The sequence below is a fragment of the Saccopteryx leptura genome, chromosome 1 (genome assembly GCF_036850995.1).
Source record: "Saccopteryx leptura isolate mSacLep1 chromosome 1, mSacLep1_pri_phased_curated, whole genome shotgun sequence".
In the NCBI taxonomy this organism is placed as follows: Eukaryota; Metazoa; Chordata; class Mammalia; order Chiroptera; family Emballonuridae; genus Saccopteryx; species Saccopteryx leptura.
The window spans coordinates 28975649-28999951 of record NC_089503.1 but is presented as its reverse complement, the minus strand read 5'-3'; the positions used below and the strand labels follow the sequence as shown (position 1 = coordinate 28999951).

Here is a 24303-nt window from a genome sequence, read left to right as displayed (position 1 = left end):
CTGCAGTTTTGAAAGTCATTGCAGTGATGTGCAAAAGTTCTTTCTTTTTTTTTTTCTTTTTTTTTTTTGTATTTTTCTGAAGCCAGAAATGGGGAGAGACAGTCAGACAGACTCCTGCATGCGCCGACCGGGATCCACACGCCCACCAGGGGGCGACGCTCTGCCCCTCCGGGGCGTCGCTCTGTCGCGACCAGAGCCACTCTAGCGCCTGGGGCAGAGGCCAAGGAGCCATCCCCATCGCCCGGGCCATCTTTGCTCCAATGGAGCCTTGGCTGCAGGAGGGGAAGAGAGAGACAGAGAGGAAGGAGAGGGGGAGGGGTGGAGAAGCAGATGGGCGCTTCCCCTCTGTGCCCTGGCCGGGAATCGAACCCGGGACCTCTGCACGCCAGGCCGACACTCTACCACTGAGCCAACCAGCCAGGGCCAAAAGTTCTTTCTTGGAATGCTTAATTATTCATTTGCTATGTACTTTAAAATGCTTTGGTGAAGACCACCTCCCCTAGTGTGCTTTTACTTCTCTGAAAAAAGTATTGCTCTTGAAATAAAAAAGTATATGCTCCCCTAAATAAAGTATTTCACTTCTTCAAAGTTCATCCTACCTGAGATAAGAGTAAAAAGTTTGACAGCACTGTAATCAGATTTAGAATTTCTGATTATTTTGAGGCTAAGCATCTTTAAAAACACCCTTTGTATTACATAAGAGAAGTGTTAATTGTAAATAGAGGAGGATTTAATGGTAGGTGCACAGGGCATGCGCCCTAGGCCCCGACTTCTAAAAGGACCCTCAAAACCCCAACTTTAGGCCCTGTTCGGTTGGCTCAGTGGTAGAGCGTCAGCCTGGCATGCAGCATTCCCGGGTTCGATTTCCGGCCAGGGCACACAGGAGAAGCGCCCATCTGCTTTTCCACCCCTCCCCCTCTCCTTCCTCTCTGTCTCTCCCCCTCCCACAGCCAAGGCTCCAATGGAGCAAAGTTGGACCGGCTCCATTGGAGCAAAGTTGGCCCGGGCACTGAGGATGGCTCTATGGCTTCTGCCTGAGGCACTAGAATGGCCCTGGGTGCAACAGAGCAACACCCCAGATGGGCAGAGCATTGCGCCCTGGTGGGCATGCCGGGTGGATCCCAGTTGGGCGCATGTGGGAGTCTGTCTGACTGCCTCCCTGTTTCCAACTTCAGAAAATACAAAAAAAAAAAAACCCCCAAACCCCAACTTTACACTTTTTTTCTAATGACACCAAGTTTGGTTTCATACGTGCAATTTTAACATTAATAGTACATAATATTTTTTATTTAAAAATATGGTTAGCCTGGCCTGTGGTGGCGCAGTGGATAAAGCGTCAACCTGGAAATGCTGAGGTCGCCAGTTCGAAACCCTGGGTTTGCCTGGTCAGGGCACATATGGGAGGGAGTTGATGCTTCCAGCTCCTCCCCCCTGCCTCTCTCCTCTCTCTCTCTCTCTCTCTCTCTCTCTCTGTCTCTCTCTCTCCTCTCTGAAATGAATAAATAAAATAAAAATTAAAAAAAAAAAAGATTTGTTAAAAAAAAATATGGTTAACGTATTTTTATTTTCCTTGTCTCTCTCTTTTTTTAAGGGACCCAATATTTTCTTCTGCACTCAGGGTCTCAACTGACCTTAACTCATCTCTGATTCTGAATCTCTTTTCCTAGAAGGACAGGAACTAGAATTTAGCAAAGAATATTGGGCGGTTGTGTTGTAGGAGATAATCAGAAAGATAGTAGATCAAAGGAAGCGATTAATTTTTTTTTTTAAATAATTTTATTTTTTTAATGGGGTGACATCAATAAATCAGGATACATATATTCAAAGATAACAAGTCCAGGTTATCTTGTCGTTCAATTATGTTGCATACCCACCACCCAAAGTCAGATTGTCCTCTGTCACCTTCTATCTTGTTTTCTTTGTGCCCCTCCCCACCCCCTCTCCCTCTCCCGCGATTAATATTTTTTGAGGACAGGGTGTGAAGTTCTGTGTTGATATGGAAGATTAGATATTGAGGTTTAATTTAGATGAGGAAGGGAAAGAGAGGGCTCTGATATGGGGCCTGGTAGATCAAGATGCGCGCATGTGTGTGCGCTCACAGATAGATGCACAGTGTTTTCTTTTTTTTTCCCCATTTTATTTATTTATTTATTTATTTATTACAGAGACAGAGAGTGAGTCAGAGAGAGGGATAGACAGGGACGGAGAGAGATGAGAAGCATCAATCATTAGTTTTTCATTGCGCGTTGCAACACCTTAATTGTTCATTGATTGCTTTCTCATATGTGCCTTGACTGCGGGCCTTCAGCAGACCGAGTAACCCCTTGCTGGAGCCAGCGACCTTGGGTTCAAGGTGGTGGGCTTTTCTCAAACCAGATGAGCCCGCACTCAAGCTGGCGACCTCGGGGTCTCGAACCCGGGTCCTCTGCATCCCAGTCTGACGCTCTATCCACTGTGGAACCGCTTGGTCAGGCTGTTTTCATTTTTTTTAACAATGCTTACTGAGTAGGTGTTTTTCCGTTATTTTTTAATCTCTGGTGATCATCATAACATGCTGAAGTCAGTTATAGTCTATAATGTATATTTGTGTAAGTTGACTAAAAACACATCATTCTGTTATTGAAGTATAACAGTTGAGGACATTATTTCTTCACATAGGATGATCCTCTAGCTCTGTTAGCTTTGAAGCCATCCGATTAAAGATACATTGGTACATTTTACCTGATATAGCAATAGTATCTGTATTTTTCATTTCCTGTCTCATTCTGTCACTCCCTTCCCCCTTTTTTTTACAGAGACAGCGAGAGAGTCAGAGAGAGGGATAGACAGGGACAGACAGACAGGAAGGGAGAGAGATGAGAAGCATCAATCATTAGGGGTTTTTTTTTTTTTTGTATTTTTATGAAGTTGGAAATGGGGAGGCAGTCAGACACTCCCGCATGTGCCCGACTGGGATCCACCCGGCATGCCCACCTGAGGGCGATGCTCTGCCCATCTGGGGCGTCACTCCATTGCAACCAGAGCCATTCTAGCGCCTGAGGCAGAGGCCATGGAGCCATCCTCAGTGCCCGGGCCAACTTTGTTCCAGTGGAGCCTTGGCTGCGGGAGGGGAAGAGAAAGACAGAGAGGAAGGAGATGGGGAGGGGTGGAGAAGCCGATGGGCGCCTCTCCTTTGTGCCCTGGCCGGGAATCGAACCCGGGACTCCTGCACGCCAGGCCTACGCTCTACCACTGAGCCAACTGGCCAGGGCCTCAATCATTAGTTTTTCGTTGCGCATTGCAACACCTTAGTTCAGCAGTTCTCAACCTGTGGGTCGCGACCCCTGCGGGGTCGCCTAAAGCAGGCATCCCCAAACTACGGCCTGCGGGCCGCATGCGGCCCCTGAGGCCATTTATCCGGGCCCTCTCCGCACTTCCGGAAGGGGCACCTCTTTCATTGGTGGTCAGTGAGAGGAGCACTGTATGTGGTGGCCCTCCAACGGTCTGAGGGACAGTGAACTGGCCCCCTGTGTAAAAAGTTTGGGGACCCCTGCCCATCGGAAAATACATAATGCATATCAGGTATTTACATTCCGAATCATAACTGTAGCAAAATTACAGTTATGAAGTAGCCACCAAAATTATTTTTTGGTTTGGGGTCACTGCAACATGAGGAACTGTATTGCGGGGTCACGGCATTAGAAAGGTTGAGAACCACTGCCTTAGTTGTTCATTGATTGCTTTCTCATGTGTGCCTTGACCGCAGGCCCTCAGCAGACCGAGTAACCCCTTGCTCGAGCTAGTGACCTTGGGTCTAAGCTGGTGAGCTTTTGCTCAAGCCAGAGAAGCCCGTGCTCAAGCTGGCGACCTCGGGATCTCGAACCTGGGTCCTGGGCTTTCCAGTTCGATGCTCTGCCAGGGGTCCCCAAACTTTTTACACAGGGGGCCAGTTCACTGTCCCTCAGACCATTGGAGGGCTCCCACATACAGTGCTCCTCTCACTGACCACCAATGAGAGAGTTGCCCCTTCTGGAAGTGTGGCGGGAGCTGGATAAATGGCCTTAGGGGGCCAAATTGCGGCCCACGGGCCGTAGTTTGGGGACGCCTGCGTGCGCCACCGCCTGATCAGGCTGTTCCCCTTTAAAGAGTGGTAATCAGTTCACTTTTGAAAGTGAACTGCACCTGTATCTACTTATTTTAATGAATTCTGGAAGCATAGTTGAAATTGTGTTCAGGAAATAAAATGAATGCAGGGTTTTTTGTAGACAGTCAAAGGTTTTCTTTGATATAATGTAGCTTATTTCCAGTTAAGTGAAAATATTTCCTAAGATAACTTTCATCAAGGTGACTTGTTTTGTTTGTTGATTGTAAAGTATTGCCAGCCTTTGTTTTTAAAAGATTTTATTTATTTATTTATAGAGAGAGGAGAGGCAGGGGAGTGAGAGATATACTTGCTCCATTTTAGTTGTTCATTGCTTGCTTTTCTTGTCGTACGTGCCTTGACCAGGCACGCCCAGGAATTTGAACTGGCGACCTCAGCCTTCTAGGTCAACACTCTGTCCCCTGTGCCACCACAGGCCAGGTGCTAGCTGTTTATTTATTTTTTTAAATGATGAAGTATTGGCTACAGATTTAATGCTTTTGTCTTGTATCCCTATTTATTATGAGGTCTTATTTTAGTTCCCTGAGATTTTCTTTAGATAAAAAAAGTTTTTTGTCTTGAAAGGCTTTTGTTTTGTTATTTTCACTTATTTGTTGTTTTAGATAATTATTAATCTTTAGTAATTAATCACATATTCAAATTTGTATTTTACTTTGACACTTGGTATTTTGGCCCTGGCCAATTGGCTCAGTGGATAGTGTTGGGTGGGCATATGAACGCCCTGGTTCGATTCCGATCAGGGCACACAAGAGAAGTGATGATTTGCTTTTCCTCCTCCCTGTCCTATTCTCTCTCTCTTCTCCTCACGGGCTGAGGATTGCTGGGTTGGTCCCAGCGCCTCAGTCTCAGGAGCTAAAAATAGCTAAGTTGATTGGAGCATGGGCCCAAATGGAGGGTTGCCTGGTGGATCCCTGTTGAGTGCGTGTGGGAGTCTCTATCTTTCCTCCTCTTACTTAAAAACAAAACAAAACAAAAAAACTTGATGTTTTAGGTTCTGGTTGGTTAGCTCAGTTGATTTGAGTCTTGTCCCCATATGCCTAAGTTGCAGGTTTGATTCCCAGTCAGGGTTCATACAGGAATCAACCAATGAATGTATAAATAAGTGGAACTATAAATCAATGTTTCTCTCTCTCTTTTCTTCTCTTTCTAAAAATAATATTAAAAAAAGAAAACAAAACATAAGATACCACTCCACAGCCATTACAATAGTCGTTACAAAAAAGAAAAAAGATGTTGGTGAGAATGTGGAGAAAATGGAACCCTTTTGCACAATGGGTTGGAATGTAAGCAGTGCAGCTGCTATGGGAAACAATATAGTATTTCTGTTAGATAAAAATAGAAGTACCATATAATTCAGTAATTCCACTCCTGGGTATATACACAGAAGAATTAAAGCTTGGTCTTGAAAAGATAGTTGTACACCTACATTCATAGCAACAGTATTTACAATAATCAAAGGCAACCTAGATGTCATTAGATGGCTGAATGGATAAACAAAATATGGGATATACATACAATGAAGTATTACTTACACTTAGTCTTAAAAAGAAAGGAAATTCTGACACATGCTACAACACTGATGAACTTTGAAGACATGCTAAATGAACTAAGCTAGTCAGTCAAGGACAAATATTGTATGATTTCACTTAAATGAAGTCTCTAGAGTAGTCAGATTTATAGAGATAGAGTGTAGAATGGTGGTTGCTAGGGGCTAGTGGTTGCCAGGGGCTAATGGGAGGAAACAAATGGACAGTTGTTTAATGGGTACAGAATTTCAGTTTTAGAAGAGCAAAAACTCCTGGAGATGGAGGATAGTGATCGTTGCACACAGTGTGACTGTACTTAATGCCGCTGAACTCTACACTGGTAAATTAAAAACAATTTTTTTTTCTTTATTGATTTTATGGAGTGGAGGGGGGACCAGCTTCACTCTAGCTGTTCATTGGTTGCTTGTTGTATGTGCCTTGACTAGGCAATCCCAGGGCTTCAAACTGGTGACCTCAGCATTCCAGGTCGACAGTTTATTCATTGTACCACTACAGGCCAGGCTACACCGGTAATTTTTTCTTTTTACAGAGAGAGAGAGAGAGAGACAGACAGATAGACAGACAGATAGACAGGAGTGGAGAGAGATGAGAAGCATCAATCATCAGTTTTTCGTTGAGACACCTTAGTTGTTCATTTATTGCTTTCTCATATGTGCCTTGACTGTGGAGCTACAGCAGACCGAGTAACCCCTTGCTCGAGCCAGCGACCTTGAGTCCAAGCTGGTGAGCTTTTTGGTCAAGCCAGATGAGCCACCGCCTGGTCAGGCTACACTGGTAAATTTTATGTTATATATATTTTACCATAGTTTTTTTACTTTAAATTATTTTTTTCAGTTACAGTTGACATCCAATATTACATTAGTTTCAGGTATACAATCCAGTGATTAGACATTATATAACTTACTAATAATCATCCGGATAATTCTCATACCCATCAGACATCATGCATAGTTATTAAAATACTATTGACTATATCCCCTTTGCTGTACTTTACTTTTCCGTGACTATTCTGTAAAAACCATTTGTACTTTTTTTTTGGTCTTTTTCTTTATTTATTTTAGAGAGGAAAGAGAGTAAATGAGAGCGAGAGAGAGAGAGAGAGAGAGAAAGGGGGGGAGGAGCAGGAAGCATCAACTCCCATATGTGCCTTGACCAGACAAGTGCAAGGTTTCGAACTGGCGACCTCAGCGTTCCAGGTCAATGCTTTATCCACTGCGCCACCACAGGTCATGCCCCAATTGTAGTTTTTTTTTTTTAACTTTTTTTTTTTTTTTTTTACAGGGACAGAGGGAGAGTCAGAGAGAGGGATAGATAAGGACAGACAGAACGAAGAGAGATGAGAAGCATCAATCATCAGTTTTTCGTTGCAACACCATAGTTGTTCATTGATTGCTTTCTCATATATGCCTTGACCGTGGGCCTTCAGCAGACTGAGTAACCCCTTGCCCGAGCCAGTGACCTTGGGTCCAAGCTGGTGAGCTTTTTGCTCAAGCCAGATGAGCCAACGCTCAAGCTGGCGACCTCGGGGTCTTGAGCCTGGGTCCTTCCGCATCCCAGTCCGATGCTCTATCCACTGCGCCACCACCTGGTCAAGCCCCAATTGTACTACTTTTTTTGTATTTTTCTGAAGTTGGAAACAGGGAGGCAGTCAGAGAGACTCCCGCATGCGCCCCACCGGATCCACCTGGCATGCCCACCAGGGGGCAATGCTCCGCCCATCTGGGGCATCGCTCTGCTGCAACCAGAGCCATTCTAGCGCCTGAGGCAGAGGCCGTGGAGCCATCCTCAGTGCCCAGGCCAACTTTGCTCCAATGGAGCCTTGGCTGCGGGAGGGGAAGAGAGACAGAGAGGAAGGAGAGGGGGAGGGGTGGAGAAGCAGATGGGCGCTTCTGTGTGCCTTGGCCAGGAATCAAACCTGGGACTCCCGCACGCCAGGCTGATGCTCTACCACTGAGCCAACTGGCCAGGGCTCCAATTGTACTTCTTAATCCCTTAACCTTTTTTACTCATATCCTTATCTCCCCTTTCATCTGGCAACCATCAAATGTTCTCTATGAGTCTGTTTCTGTTCTGCTTGTTCATTAATTTAGTTTTATAGATTCAATTGTTGATAGATATGTATTTGTTGCCATTTTATTATTAGATTTTTTTGTGAGAGACAGGAAGGGAGAATAATGAGAAGTATCAAATCATAGTTGTGACACTCTTAGTTGTTCATTGATTGCTTCTCATGTGCCTTGTTCAGGGGACTCCAGCTGAGCCAGTGACTCCTCAAGCCAGTGACCATGGGGTCATGTCTGTGATTCAATACTCAAGCTGGCAACCCTTCACTGGAGCTGGTGAGCCTGTGCTTAAACCAGATGAGCCCTTGCTCAAGCCAGAGACCTTGGGGTTTTGAATCTGGGTCCTCTGCATCCCAGGCCAGTGTTTTAGCCACTGCACCACCTCCTGGTCAGGCTTATTGGGTTCTTTCTCTGGAATTTTCTTCTGTTCTTTCATTTGGAAAATGTTTCTTTGTCTTCTTTATTTGGCAACCTCCTTGTGCTTGTTTCTCTGAATTAGGGAGAGCTGCTACATCTCCCAAACTTGTTAGAGTGACCTTATATAGTAGATGTCCCATAGGGTCCAGTGACACAGCCTCTATGATCACCCAAGCTGGGCATGGCACTTCAAGTGAGCTTCCCCTTCACCCCCTTCCCCCCTTGTGGATTATGCACACACTCTTGTTGTTGAGTCTTTTATTTATTTTTTTACTATTTAATTGAATTTACTGTGGTTACATTGGTTAGTAAAATTATGTTTCAGGTTTACAATCGAATAATGAATGCATCATCTGTATATTGTATTGCGTGTGCCACCCCAAGTCTTCTTCCATCACCATTTATCTCCCCCTATTGAGACACCCTGTCACCTCCTCCCCATGCCCCCCCCCCTCCTTGATTGTTGTCATCTCAGTGTGAAGGATTCACCCCCAGGCTGATCTCCTGCAAAGACTGTCTGGGACCACTGTTCAGCTGTGCAGGGGCCCACCCAACAGCTCTGATGCCCACTGACTTTACCCCTTTAGTGTGTTGCTTAAGGAGATGTTTGGGTATTGCTTCCATGTGGTCTGAAGTTGTCTACCAAGTGCACTGGCTCAGGGGCTTCTCTGGAGATGCAGAGCAAGGTTAGCCACCTCTTGTGAGCTGCCAAGGGCCATCCGGCATGAGCTACAAAGTGATCTGCAGATGGCTGCTACTTGTGCGGGGCTTGGAGATGCCCAGGAGAGGTCAGCTGTGAATCAAGGCTCGCTGCTGCTAGTGCTGGCCCTGGGGCCACTTAGCAAGAGGTACAGGGTACACTGAGGCTAGGTGCTGCTTGTTTGAGAGATTTTAGGAAAGTCTGAAGCATGACAAGACAGACCATCGGTATGGAAAAGCCATTGGAAATAGCAGAATGGCCTGCAAGTTGGGCGGGGCATGTCTCAGGGAATCACCTGGGCAGGGTTAATGGTGTTAGGCTGATGGAAACTCAGATATGGCACCCACCTGTGGCCTTTGTTGGGGGAGGGCTCAAAGAAGGAACAGTGGCCTCTGTCAGCATTTCTTCTGGGAGAAAGGTGCATCTCCATCTCTTGCCCCAAAGCCAGATAGTTCATTTTCTCTCTGTATGTCTCTGGTGCCTGTCGAGCTGCTGCCCCAGCTCTGGAGCTTAGAGCAAGTAGGTCAGAGTAAGTCTGTGTAGGGGCCCATTAAGAGGAACTGCATAGCCCTGGCCAGTTGGCTCAGCGGTAGAGCGTCGGCCTAGCGTGCGGAGGACCCGGGTTCAATTCCCGGCCAGGGCACACAGGAGAAGCGCCCATTTGCTTCTCCACCCCTCCACCGCGCCTTCCTCTCTGTCTCTCTCTTCCCCTCCCGCAGCCAAGGCTCCATTGGAGCAAAGATGGCCCGGGCGCTGGGGATGGCTCTGTGGCCTCTGCCTCAGGCGCTTGAGTGGCTCTGGTCGCAACATGGCGACGCCCAGGATGGGCAGAGCATTGCTCCCTGGTGGGCAGAGCGTAGCCCCATGGTGGGCGTGCTGGGTGGATCCCGGTCGGGCGCATGTGGGAGTCTGTCTGACTGTCTCTCCCTGTTTCCAGCTTCAGAAAAATGCAAAAAAAAAAAAAAAAAAAGAGGAACTGCCTGTAACTCCAGTAGCTCTTCCTCTCATTCAGCCACAATCCCTGCTGGTTTTTACAGGCAGAAGTGATGGGGACTTCTATTCCTGGCACTGTAACCCTGGGCTGGGAGGCCTGGTGTGGGGCTGGGACCTCTTGCTCCTCAGGGTAGACCTCTGTAGCCAAGTGTTCTGATTTTTATTTGCCACACTTGGGTGTGGGACCAGCTTGTTCAACATCTTGTCTTTCCTATCAGTTTCCAAGTGGCTTCCTTTTTATATCCTAGTTGTAGGACTTTTTATTCAGCTAGATTTCAGGTGGTTCTGAATGATGGCTCTTCTGTAGTGTAGTTGCAATATTTTTTTCCTTTTTTTCTTTTTCCGAAATGAGAAGCAGAGGTTGGCAGACAGACAGACTCCTGCATGCCCACTGGGGGTGATGCTCAGCCCTTCTGGGACATTGTTCCACTGCAGTCGGAGCCATTCTAGCGCTTGAAGCGGGGGCCGTGGAGCCATCCTCAGTGCCCCGGCCAACTTTGCTCCAGTGGAGCCTGGGCTGTGGGAGGGGAAGAAGAGAGAGAGAGAGAGAGGAAGGAGAGGGGGAGGGGTGGAGAAGCAGATGGGTGCTTCTCCTGTGTGCCCTGACCAGCAATTGAACCGGGACTTCCACACGCCAGGCCAACGCTCTACCTCTGAGCCAACTGGCCAGGGCTGTAGCTGTAATTTTGATGTGGTTGTGGAAGGATCTGGGTAACACATTTATCTATACCGCCATCTTGACTGGAAGCCTAAATTTATCATGTTTTTTTAAAGAAAAAAAATTTTTTTTTTTTACTTTCTTTTCTAAGTGAAAGGAAAGGAGATAGAGAGACAGACTCCTGCATGTGCCCCAACCAGGATCCACCCAGCAACCCCCATCTGGGGCTGGTGCTCTGCCCAACTGGTGCCATGCTTGCAACTAAGCTATTTTTTTAGTTCCTGAGGCTAAGGCTCCATGTAGCCATCCTCAGTTCCTGGGGCTGATGCACTCAAACCAAATCAAGCCATGGTGACAGGAGGGTAAAAGAGAGGGAAAGAGAGAAGAGTGAGGGGGAGGGGTTGGAGAAGCAGATGATTGTTTCTCCTTTGTGCCCTGATCAAGAATTGAACCCAGGACATCCACACACTGGGCTGATACTTGACCACTGAGCCAGCCGGTCAGGGCTAAAGAAAAATTTAAAAATTGAGAATTGAACAAGTAAAAGAAAAAAGTTGAGTACAGAGAATGTAATTGCCTTTAATTAAATCTATTTGTGGCCCTGGCCGGTTGGCTCAGCGGTAGAGTGTCGGCCTGGCGTGCGGGGGACCCGGGTTCGATTCCCGGCCAGGGCACATAGGAGAAGCGCCCATTTGCTTCTCCACCCCCCCCCCCTTCCTCTCTGTCTCTCTCTTCCCCTCCCACAGCCAAGGCTCCATTGGAGCAAAGATGGCCCGGGCGCTGGGGATGGCTCCTTGGCCTCTGCCCCAGGCGCTAGAGTGGCTCTGGTCGATGCCCCGGAGGGGCAGAGCATCGCTCCTGGTGGGCGTGCCGGGTGGATCCCGGTCGGGCGCATGCGGGAGTCTGTCTGACTGTCTCTCCCTGTTTCCAGCTTCAGAAAAATACAAAAAAAAAAAATCTATTTGTGATGTCACAGCACATTTAAAAGAAGACCCTGATTACATATGGTCTGTATATAAGTTTGGCAGAAAATTATTCAGAATTTTCATATTGGCTAATGAATATAAGGTAGTAAAGTATTTCTATCTTTGCTTCCTCCCTTCATTTTCAGGAGGCCTGATAATATGTATAGTAAGAAAACATTTTGTTACGGTTAGTGGTGGTCAGACCCATGCTCATGGGTGTCAGTATTGGTTTCCCATTGCTGTTTTGGTCATTGCAAAAGGATAGAAAGAAGTTGGATAGATTTCAGATGGGTCTTAAAGTTTTTTAGAGGAATGGAAAAATAAAGTCCATTAATGAAAGTTAAAGTATGTTAGATTATTAAGCTTGAGGATTGGAAGCATATAGTGGAGTCTTGACCTCTAACAGGAGTCTTCACCATTCTCTGAGGGGTATTTATAGGCAGCCCCAGCTCACAAAGGGGTAGAATTTTAAAACTTCATTTTCTCAGTCTGTTGATAAGAACAAATGACAAAGTCATGAATAATACAGCTGCAGAGGTGTAACATAGTGTATATGGCTATGAAAAATAATAGGAAATAGTATTGTACTGAATCAGTGCTTCAGTCTCCTTGGACTTCAGCAGCTCCTGGGAATACTGTATGCTGTAGAATCCGTAAATATGCACTATAAGAAGCTCTTATCAGGTCATGAGTTGATCTGAGGGAGGTTGGGAGAAGGGAAAGGCTGAATACCTGGGTATGGCAGGGAGTCCCCCACTGCTCTAATTAGTAATTTAGAGTTCTTTTTTTGTGGTCTGCAACTACTCTCTCCAGCACCATCCCCTTCTTCCTATGAACGATGTACTGTATTATGTGTGTTTATTTTCTGAAGTCCCCTTATCAGCCCCGCAGAGCAGTGGTTGGGAATTGGTTGGCGAGGGGTACTTTTTCTAAGCCTCCTTTAGTTGGCCTTGGTTGGAGCCCTTGGTTTAATTGTTTCCCTTCTAGCATGGTGTGTTGGGAAAGCAAAGGTAGGAACAGAACAGCAGGATCCAGAAATTGCAGTAGTTTCTTTTTTTTTTTTTTAATGTTTTTATTTATTTACAGAGACAGAGTCAGAGAGAGGGATAGACAGGGACAGACAGACAGGAACATAGAGAGATGAGAAGCATCAATCATCAGTTTTTTGTTGCGACACCTTAGTTGTTCATTGATTGCTTTCTCATATGTGCCTTGACCGTGAGGCTTCAGCAGACCGAGTAACCCCTTGCTCAAGCCAGCGACCTTAAGTTGAAGCTGGTGAGCTTTTTGGGGTCTTGAACCTGGGTCCTCTGCATCCCCGTCTGACGCTCTATCCACTGCGCCACCACCTGGTCAGGCTGCAGTAGTTTCTTTAACATCCAGGGCAATTACCTGGATCTCAGTTGTTGTCCAAGTAACAGGATTGATTTAACCTGGCAGGGATTGGCCTAGAGTGGTATGCATTCCATTCCCTGGGACTTCCTCTTGATTTTTCAGACTTGCGGGCCCTGAATTGGGAGGACTTGAATTTGCCTAAGGTTTTTGTACAGGTTAGGGTTCTCAGATGTTAGTGCAAATCTAAAGGGTTTTGGGAGCTTGTACACGTACATATGCCTGGAATTCACCACAGACCTACTGAGTCAGAATCTTTCTGGGGAGAGTTTTAAATATATGTTATTTATTTAACTTTGTATTAATGAAAAATGTAAACATATTCAAAAGTGTGTAGGATAGTTTAATGAACTCCTTTTGTCCACTATCAAGTTCTTGTAATAAACAATTTATGGCTAACTTTATTTAATCGATACCCCCATCCACTTTCTCTTTTATTATTTTGAAGGAAATCCCAGATTTATTTTATCTCTAAAAATGAATTGTATATATTTTAGTAAGTTCTTCAGATGATCAGGAAACTTTTTGAACAGGTAGTGCATAGAGTAAAATTTAAAATGGTAAAACGGATGTGCAGTGAGTAACAACAAATCTTTCTCATTGCCCCCAACATTCTTTTTATTTATTTTTATTTTTATTTTTTTACAGAGACAGAGCGAGAATCAGAGAAAGGGATAGATAGGGACAGACAGACAGGAACGGAGAGAGATGATAAGCATCAATCATTAGTTTTTCATTGCGACACCTTAGTTGTTCATTGATTGCTTTCTCATATGTGCCTTGACTGTGGGGCTACAGCAGACCAAGTGACTCCTTGCTCGAGCCAGTGACCTTGGGTCCAAGCTGGTGAGCTTTGCTCAAACCAAATGAGCCCGCGCTCAAGTTGATGACCTTGGGGTTTTGAACCTGGATCCTCCGCATCCCAGTCCGACTCTCTATCCACTGCGCCATCGCCTGGTCAGGCGCCCCCAACATTCTTGTTACTCTCCTCTGAGGCAAAGAAATCTACAAAATTTTTAAAGCTAAAATTTATTCTATTTAAAAATTCTCAAGAGAGTTTTAAAAGGCCCAGAGATGTCCAGGTTTATTATAAGATCATACTGAGGTAGTGTCTTTTTGTTGGTTTCTCTGTTAAGGCATCAGTTCGATCCTTGTTAATGAATGATTCTTCTAGTTGGATCCTGGTGATTTTCTCTGTCTCCTGATACTTTCATAAATGGACATCAGCTCACAAATGATGAAAAATGTAATACCAGGAATAATTATGAAATGTCTGCAGATTCTAATTGAATATGCATTATTCTTTCAAACCAGGTCTAGTGATTATCAGTTTGAGTAGTGGAGAGCATGATGAATGTCATCTGTGAAGACTGGAATTAAATGTAGCTCTTTCAGAACAGAAAACAGCAAACACCCTTCAGGAGGAAGCACCTATACTTTCTTTTCCTTTGTTTCTTCCCCTTCCCTCCTTCCTTTCTCTCTCTCTCTTTTTCTTCCTCCCTCCCTCCCTCCCTCTCTCTCTCTCTTTCTCTTTCTTTCTTTCTTTCTCTCTCTCTCTCTCTCTCTCTCTCTCTCTTTTTATTAAAGATTTTATGTATGATTTTAGAGAGGAGAGAGAAGGGGGAGTGGGAGCATATACTCGTAGTAGTTTGAACGCATGTGCCTTGATCCAGTAAGCCTGGGGCTTTGAACCATCAACCTCAGCCTTCCTTGTCGACACTTTATCCACTGTACCACCAAGGTCAGACACCTATAATTTCTTTATGTATGTATAGCTATTCTAATGTATATGCAAATATATACATATAGGTCTCCTTTTTTTAATTAAACACATGATAAACATTTATTGTAAAGTACAGATTTTTCTGAAACTTGCTTTTTTTCAGATGATAAAGTTATCTTGGGAATCAGGCCATAATAGGGTAATATAGGTTGTTTTTTATTCTTTTTAAAGACTGTTGTTGATCTGTTTATCAAGATGTATCTAACCAGTGTCTTTTAAATGGATGTTTAGGTTATTTCCAATATTGTGTTGCTTTACACTGTGCTGCCTGAATATTTTTGTACTAACTATAAATGAGTTGACTGATTCTAGGTCAGAGGACATATCTATTTGCAATTTTGTTAGCTATTGTCAAGTTTCTCACCATCTGTGTATGATATGCAGGCTTCTCTAAGCTCACCCTTTCTTTTTTTAAAATGCTTTTGAAGTCTCTATTTATGCTCAGGCTTTTGTTTAAATCCCTGAGTATTTTTATAATAGCTGTTTTAGAAATTCTTATCTGTGAGTTGTTCATCATCTGTCTTTCTCAATGTTTTTAGGGGTGTGGGTCACAGATGTGACTTTTATGCAACACTCAAAATAGCTGAAGCACTAACTAAAGAGTAAGAGGTATTGAAAACACCTATCTTCTTTAAGGGAAAAAACCTTGATGGAAATAAATTATTTTTATAAATTATGGATTTGACCCTTAAAAGTTTTCTTCATGAGATTTTTAAAATTAAACATTTTGTAGTTAATATGTCCTTTTTCTCCTTCTTTTGCAGGTATGGCCTCACAAGTCTTGGTCTACCCACCATATGTTTATCAAACTCAGTCAAGTGCCTTTTGTAGTGTGAAGAAACTCAAAGTAGAGCCAACCAGTTGTGTATTCCAGGAAAGAAACTATCCACGGACCTATGTGAATGGTAGAAACATTGGAAATTCCCACCCTCTCACAAAGGGTAGTGGTGTTCAGACAGAGATAGCATTTAACAGGCCTCGAGGACATAACTTCTCGTTGCAGACAAGTGCTGTTGTTTTAAAAAATACTGTGGGTGCTACAAAGGTAATAGCAGCTCAGGCGCAGCAAACTCAAGTGGCAGCACCCCAGATCGGGGCGTGGAGACATAGGATACATTTCCTAGGAGGCCCTCAGCGATGTGGATTGAAGCGCAAGAGTGAGGAGTTGGATAATCATAATAGCGCAATGCAGATTGTCGATGAATTGTCCATACTTCCTGCAATGTTGCAAACCAACATGGGAAATCCAGTGACAGTTGTGACAACTACCACAGGAACAAAACAGAATTGTACCACTGGAGAAGGTGACTATCAGTTAGTACAGCATGAAGTCTTATGCTCCATGAAGAATACTTATGAAGTTCTTGATTTTCTTGGTCGAGGCACTTTTGGCCAGGTAGTCAAATGCTGGAAAAGAGGGACAAATGAAATTGTAGCAATCAAAATTTTGAAGAATCATCCTTCTTATGCACGTCAAGGTCAAATAGAAGTGAGCATATTAGCAAGACTCAGTACTGAAAATGCCGATGAGTATAACTTTGTTCGGGCTTATGAATGCTTTCAGCACCGTAATCATACTTGTTTAGTCTTTGAGATGCTGGAACAAAACTTGTATGACTTTCTGAAACAAAATAAATTCAGTCCCCTGCCACTAAAAGTAATTCGACCCATTCTTCAGCAAGTGGCTACTGCACTGAAAAAATTGAAAAGTCTTGGTTTAATTCATGCTGACCTCAAACCAGAGAATATTATGTTGGTGGATCCTGTTCGGCAGCCTTACAGGGTTAAAGTAATAGACTTTGGGTCGGCCAGTCACGTATCAAAGACCGTTTGTTCAACATATCTACAATCTCGGTACTACAGGTAGGTGGCAGTTACTTTTTGGTTATTAAATAAATGTTGATTTTATGCTATATGAAATAATTTGGTGTGTATATTTGATGAAAAAAAACTGTTTTGGGTAAAGAAATCAAGATCAGTTTAGATTTGAGGTTTTAAAAAGATTTTAAAAATTTAGGCCTAAAATCTGCCTTAGCAGAATAGTAATCTTTACTGCAAAGTTCAATGCCAAAGACTTTTATTTTTTATTTATTTATTTTATTCATTTTAGAGGGGGAGGGAAGAGAGAGAGAGAGAGAGAGAGAGAAAGAGAGAAAGAGAAAGGGGGGAGGGGCAGGAAGCATCAACTCCCATATGTGCCTTGACCAGGCAAGCCCAGGGTTTTGAACCAGCGATCTCAGCATTCCAGGCCGACGCTTTATCCACTGCACCACCACAGGTCAGGCAAGACTTTTGGTTAATATTTTTATTTTTTACTTTTATTTTATTAAGTGAGAGGAGGAGAGATAGTGAGACAGACTCCCTCATGTGCCTGACCAGGATCCACCCAATAACTTACCCTGTCTGGGCCGATTCTCAAATCAACCAAGCTATTTTTAACACTGAGGATGAAACGCTCGAACCAACTGAGCTATCCTCAGCACCCGGGCCAACACTTGAACCAGTCTAGCCACTGGGTGTGGGAGAGGAAGAAGGAGAGAAAGGAGAGAGGGAGGGGGAGGGGAGCAGATGGTTGCTTCTCTTGTGTGGCCTGAACTGGCAATCAAACCTGGGACATCCATATGTTGTGCCAGTGCTCTATACACTGAGGCAACTAGCCAGGGTTCCTTTGGTTATTTTTATTGTTAATAGAAGACTTGAAGGAATAATCGACAATTAATGGTGATCAAACAAGTTTTTATATGTTGGGAAAGGGTTTATAGTACCTTTTGTATATATCTTTCGGCATTTTAGTACTTAAGTGAGTTAGTTTATTAAAGACATAATCAGCCCGGGCTGGGTAGTTCAGTTGGTTGAAGTGTTGTCCTGGTACACCAAGGTTGTGGGTTCAGTCCCCATTCAGGGCACATACAAGAATCATCCAGTTAATGCATAAATAAGTGGAACAACAAATCAATGTTTTTTCTCCTTCTCTCTCTTTCTACCCCCTCCCTTCCTCTCTCCCTCCCTCTCTTTACCCTTCTTTCCCTCCCTCTCTCTTCCTTCTCTCTCTCTCCCCCTCTTTCTCCCCTTCTCTCTTCCTCTCCCCATTCTTCCCCCTCCCTTCCTCTCTCTCTAAAATTAATAAATAAAAATATTAAAAAATAAAAGTAATATGTAAGACATAATCATATATAACTGAACATTTAGAAAAGTTATATATAAGAATTCAGAAAGTTACTTTAATTAATGATTTTAAGATGCAGACACTTCTTTGGCTGTCACAAGTGTTCAGGCCACATTTTTATAAGATGTGTGTTAGTGCTATGGGAGGAATTTAAAGATAAAAATAATTTCATGTAAATATTGATCAAGTACTATAATGTCATGATTAATAAAATGCTCACCTTGAGTATAATAGATAAACATTTAAAAATGTTTATGGTATTGATTTTAGAGAGGGGGGGATGAGAGAAGAAAAGAGATATAGGAACATTGATCTGCTCCTGTACGTGCCCTTACCAGGGATCAAACCGGCAACCTCTGTTCTTTGGGATGATGCTCTAACCAACTGAGCTATCTGGCTAGGGCTATAATAGATAGTTTTAAGGCTAGCTAATGATTGCGAAGTTTCAAAATATCTTTTTGTGTATATAACTGATTTGAATTAATAGTTTAATAAATTTTAAAAAGTTTTATTTATTGATTTTAGAGGAGAGAAAGGAAGAGAGAAACATCGATTTGTTCTACCCAACAATGCATTCATTGGTTGATTTTTGTATGTGCCCTGACCAGGGATTGAATCCATAACTTTAGTGTATCTGGATGATGCTGTAAGCAATTGAGCTACCTGGAAGGCTCATAGTTTTATCATTTTTAGGAATTTTTTCATGTCAGCCTGAACAAATTCATTGTCTTGGTCCCATGAGTCCCATCACAGTGGGCATATATAGTATCTGCCAGTATTGGCTGTGAATAAGTAAGAAAATAGATGAACATATGCAGTTTGTTAGACATTGTTAGAACATGAGGATTATTAATTTAGGTTCACCAAGGGGGAGTTATTTTCAGGTATTGCATCTGCCTTTGCACTATCCTCTCACTCTGGTTAGCTTCTTACAAATATATAGGTAGTACCCAGGACAAAATAAAAGGAAAATTAATTACTACAGAAATCAACTCCAGGAGTGGGTCCGAGACGGCACAGAGGTGGACGCTGAGCTGGCCCCTTCACAAAAATGCATCAAATGTATACTTACGTTAAGAGCAAAGTCTCCTGAAAGACAGTTGTGAGCCAACTGAACAGCCTTTGCACAACAGGCAAGAGTGAGTGATGGCACGGGGGGAGTTAGGGAAACACAGAGCCCTCCGGGAGCTGAGGGCACCCCAGGCGGAAGGAACTGGAGTGCCTCATTATTTTTTTTATTTTTATTTTTTTCATCTTTCTGAAGCTGGAAACAGGGAGAGACAGTCAGACAGACTCCCGCATGCGCCTGACCGGGATCCACCCGGCACGCCCACCAGGGGCGATGCTCTGCCCACCAGGGGGCGATGCTCTGCCCATCCTGGGCGTCACCATGTTGCGACCAGAGCCATTCTAGTGCCCGAGGCAGAGGCCACAGAGCCATCCCCAGCGCCCGGGCCATCTTTGCTCCAATGGAGCCCTGGCTGCGGGAGGGGAAGAGAGAGACAGAGAGGAAAGTGCGGCGGAGGGGTGGAGAAGCAAATGGGCGCTTCTCCTGTGTGCCCTGGCCGGGAATCGAACCCAGGTCCTCCGCACGCTAGGCCGACGCTCCACCGCTGAGCCAACTGGCCAGGGCTGGAGTGCCTCATTATTTACGATTCCCCTGAACCTGGCTAGCAGACAGGTGCTCCCTTCTACATGGTGCTGTCGCACATCCCAGACACCTGTACTGAGGGTGGGTCCAGCAGAAACAGGAGGGCACCCTAGTGTGTAAACAAGGGCCTCCTTCTGGAGAATGACCCATCAGGTGCAGCAGGGTTCTGCTTCATGCCCCCACCAGTCTGTGTGCTTAAGGGGCTCCTGTTCCTAAATAGAATGTGGAGTCAACAAACACTGCAGCACCTACCTGTCCAGAGAAAAGTACGGAGATAGTGGGTTGCTTCTGCAGGCTTGCTTGGGGCTCTCTCTTAAAAACTGGGCAAGCTAACAAAACAGTGCAGTACTATAATAGGATGTCTGGTCTAGAGAAAGTGTGGAGACAATGGGGCACTGCCACACACACAAGTGAGGCTGCCCAGCCTGAAGGGACTTAGAAAAACTTTGTGGTACCCACACTCCAGGCTGCCCCATCCTGAGTGAGTGGGGTGCTGCTGTGTGTGCACCTGTGTAAGAATTCTGCCCCTGCCCACACAGATTGTGCACATATTAGGCTGATCCACCTGGAGAAAGGTTGGAGCTGGGCAGCATGCAGACCAGCCCTGCCCAGACCCTACTACTCTGACCAAGGACAGTGACAGTAAGAACAGCACACAGGGCAGACCTGTGCATAGTGAGAGGGGTGCTGCTGTGTGCCCAGAGCGTTCAGAACTACTAAAGGTCTGTGTGCATACATAAGGATACCCCACCAGGAGAAAGGGTGAGTGAAACTAGAAAGGCACCCAGAGCATCCCCATAGACTTTACTCCGACTGCAGACAAAGCAATAGGACACTCAGGCAGGGCGCCCAGTGTAGCAAGAGGGGTCCTGCGGAGCTCGTGAGTTGCTGTACCACTGGCAGAGAGGCAGAAATAGCAAAGCACTGCTGTGTGTCCTTACGCAGGCCTGCCTTAGAGAAAGGGTGGTGCTAACAGGGCATTGAGATGCAGGCATGCAAAGTGGCCCTGCCGAGTGCCTGCCCTAACTGATAACTTCAGCAACTAGCCAAGCACAAGGGTGCTTTTTTTTTTTAAATTTTTTAAATTTTTTTATTTTTAAATTTAGTTTTTTTAGAGAGAGAGACAGAGAGAGAGCGAGAGAGAAGGGGGAGGAGCAGAAAGCATCAACTCCCATATGTGTCTTGACCAGGCAAGCCCAGGGTTTTGAACTGGCGACCTCAGCATTCCCAGGTCGGCACTTTATCCACTGTGCCACCACAGGTCAGGCACAAGGGTGCTTTTTTAGTGAATGAGGCATGGCCAAGTGTGCCAGGAGTTGTATGGCCCTGAAAGGGAGCAAAAATAGCAAGTGCTAAGGGATGCATGCACACAGGTAGGCCTGCCCCAACAGGTGAGGGGAGGAGGGAGGTGGTAGAGCCTTGAGTCTCAAGCTTGCAAAGAAACCCTTTCCAGACCCAGCTGGAAGCATAGACAGATAATGCGATAGGGCACTCCAAGAGCCTATGGAACAGTCCTGTTTGCATCAGGCAACCCCACGCAGGTTAGAAGGGCAAGGAAGCAAGCATACACCAGGCTACCACCACCCGAACACACTCCTCAGGCCAGGTGACATACCAGGCACTGCAAGCACCTGCCCTTACTACAAGCAGCCTGCCAGAACTATTCAGTGTTTGGTCTATGCAGAGCCTCTCTTTCAAGACTGGAAGAGATAGCTGTTCTACAACTGATAGAAACAAACATAGAAAATCAAGCAAAATGGTGACACTATGCCCCAAATGAAGGAAACAAGGAAAAACGCCCAGAGAAGAACACTGATGAAAGGGAGATAAATAATTTGCTTGATAAAGAATTCAGTGAACCAGTCATAAGGATGCCCAGCACCTTGAGAATACAATAGAGGAGACCAGAGAATGCTTCAACAGAGAGAGAGAAAATGTGCCCTTGCCAGATAGCTTGGTTGATTATAGTGTCGTCTCAAAGTGAAGAGCTAGAAAATGTAAAAAATGCTTCCCTGCTGAGTAGCCCACTCTCTGTATCACTAACTGCTTTACTAATAAAATAAACTCACTATCACTATAAATTAAAAAAAAAGAGAGAAGAAAACAGAAAAGAAACCAACCAGATGAATAATATAATAGCTGAAATGAAAAATACATTAGAAGGAATTGACAGATTAGTTAACACAGAAGAGTAGATTTATGACCTGGATGACAGAATAGTGGAAACAGAACAGTAAACCAAAAATGAGTTTAGTTTAAGAGATCTGGCACAACATGAAGCATTCTCATATTTGTACTATAGGGATTCCAGGAGAAGAGAGAGAGAAAGGGACAGAAAGAGTGTTTGTAGAAACAGTATCTGAAAACTTTGTAAATCTAGGGAAGAAAACACACATCCAGGTCCATGAAGCACAGAGAGATCCAAACAAGATGAACCCAAAGAGACCCACACCAAGATATATTCTAATTAAAATGGCAAAAGTTAAGAATAAAGAGTTGATCCTAAAGGCAGCAAGTATGAAAAATAGTCACATACATGGGAAACCCCATAGGCTGTCAGGCGATTTTTTAGAAGTGACTTTACAGGCCAGGTGGGAGTGGTGGGAGATATTTAAAGTACTCAGAAGAAAGGAATCTCTGTACATACTTTATCCAGCAACTTAATCATTTAGAATTAAAGGAGAGATATACTGCTCACAAAAATTAGGGGATATTTCAAAATGAGTGTGAAGCTATAAAATATCCCCTAATTTTGTGAGCAGTGTATAAAATGCCTAGGAGAAAACATAGGAAGTAAGCTTTTCGACATCAATTACTGTAATATCTTTTTGGATATGTCCCCTCAAGCAAGGGAAAACAGGCAAAATAAATAAGTGGGACTACGTCAAACTAAAAAGCTTCTGTACAGCTAAGGAAACCTTCAACAAAACAAAAGGGCAACCTGTTGAGTAGAATGTGTTTGCAAATGATATATCCAATAAGTGTTTGATATCCAAAATATATGAGAAACTCATACAATTCAATAACAAAAAATAAGCAGTTCAATCAAAAAATGGGCAGAGACCATGAAAAGACATTTCTCCAAAGAAGGCATACAGATGGCCAACAGATATAGGATAAGATACTCAACATCACTGATCATCAGAGAAATGCAGCTCAAAACAACGAGATACCACCTTGCAGTAGTCAGAATGTTCATTGTCCAAAAGTCAAAAATAATGTGTTGGCAAGGATGTAGGAAAAAAGGAACGCTTGTGCACTGTTGGTGGAATGGCAAACTGGTGTAGCCTCTGGAAAATCAAATGGTGTTTCCTCAAAAATAATTAAAATAGTTGCACCATATGACCCAGCAATTCCACTTCTGGGCATTTATCCAATGAAAATGAAAACTGCTCTGGCTGGTTGTCTCAGTGAATACAGCATCAGCCTATTGTGTGGACATCCTGAGTTCAATCGCCCATCAAGGCATACAGGAGAAACAACCATTTGCTTCTGCTTCTCTTCCCTTCCCTTTCTTCCTTCTCTCTTTCCTCTCCCTCTTCCCCTTTTGCCACCATTGGCTTGATTGGTTCAAGCGTTGGCCTCAGGTGCTGAAGATAGCTCGGTTGATTCCAGCTTTGGCCCCAGATGAATTGCCGGGTAGATCCTGGTTGGGGCACATGTGGGAGTCTTATCTCCCCACCTCTCACTTAAAAAAAAAATAAAACACTGATTGGAAGATATATGCACCCCTTTGTTCATTAAAGTTATTATTTACATTAGCCAACTTATGGGAGTAACCTAAGTGTCCATTAATAGGTGAGTGGATAAAGAAGATGTGGTGTGTATATGCAGTGGAACATTATACAGCATAAAAAAGAATGGAATCTTGCCATTTGTGACAATATGGGTGGAGAATGTTATGCCAAATGAAGTAAGGCAGAGCAAGACAGTACCATTTGGTTCACTTATATGTGGAATCTATAAACAACAAAACAAAAACAAACTTACAGAAGCAGAGACCAGAAGGGAGGGGGTGGGAGGACTGTTGAAAAGGGGAAAGTGGATATTGTGATAAGTTTACACAATGACAGATGATTATTCAAATTAGTGGGATGATCACATTGTAAGGCATAAAAATGATGAATTTCTATTTTAAAATTTTTATTTATTGATTTTAGAGAGAAAGGAAGGGAGGGAGGGAGGGGGAGAGACCCACACACAGAAACAGTGTGCTCTGACCATGGATCAAACCTGCAATCTTTGCTTATCGAATGATGAACTAACTTACCGAGCTATCCAGCCAGGGCAAGTTCCTATATTGTACACCTGAAATCAATAACCAATATAAATTGTATACCAACCATACGTAAATAAAAAAATACATTTAAAAATCATCTCCAAACATAGGTCCTTCTAGTAGGTTATCAGAAGAATACCACACTTTTGTCACTTGCTGTTATAGAGTTTATTAAAATATGTATTAGTAATTAGGACTATAGCCGGATTTACCCTTTAGTACATTCCTGATTATATAATTTTTAGTATTAGAGTCTTAAAACCTTTTAGATGGTTTAGAAGTTACTATAGTTTCCCTGGCTGAATAGCTCAGTTGGTTGGAGCATCATCCCGAAGTATAGAGGTTGCTGGTTCAATCCCCAGGCAGGGCACATACAGGAACAGCTGGATGATCCTGTCTCTCTCTTCCCCTACCTCTCTTGCTAAAATCAATAAATAAATTAATTAAAAAATTTATTATACTTGTGGCAAGGTAGTAACTCTTATTTAATATATGTCATATAATTAGATATATTTGATCATTTGTTCCCGTGACAAACTTTTTCAGTT

The 24303-nt window shown here is 43.9% G+C and overlaps 1 protein-coding gene across 6 annotated transcripts in view; it reads left to right on the top strand.

The window, feature by feature from the left end:
- Nucleotides 1-24303, top strand: part of HIPK3 (homeodomain interacting protein kinase 3) — a 128647-nt gene that overhangs the window by 40323 nt on the left and 64021 nt on the right. For all 6 annotated transcript variants that reach the window (XM_066363684.1, XM_066363666.1, XM_066363712.1 and 3 more), the window contains exon 2: nt 15424-16522. In XM_066363684.1, the coding sequence (XP_066219781.1) occupies nt 15426-16522 (1097 nt within the window). In that variant the 5' untranslated portion in view covers nt 15424-15425. The remainder of the gene's footprint in view (nt 1-15423; nt 16523-24303) is intronic.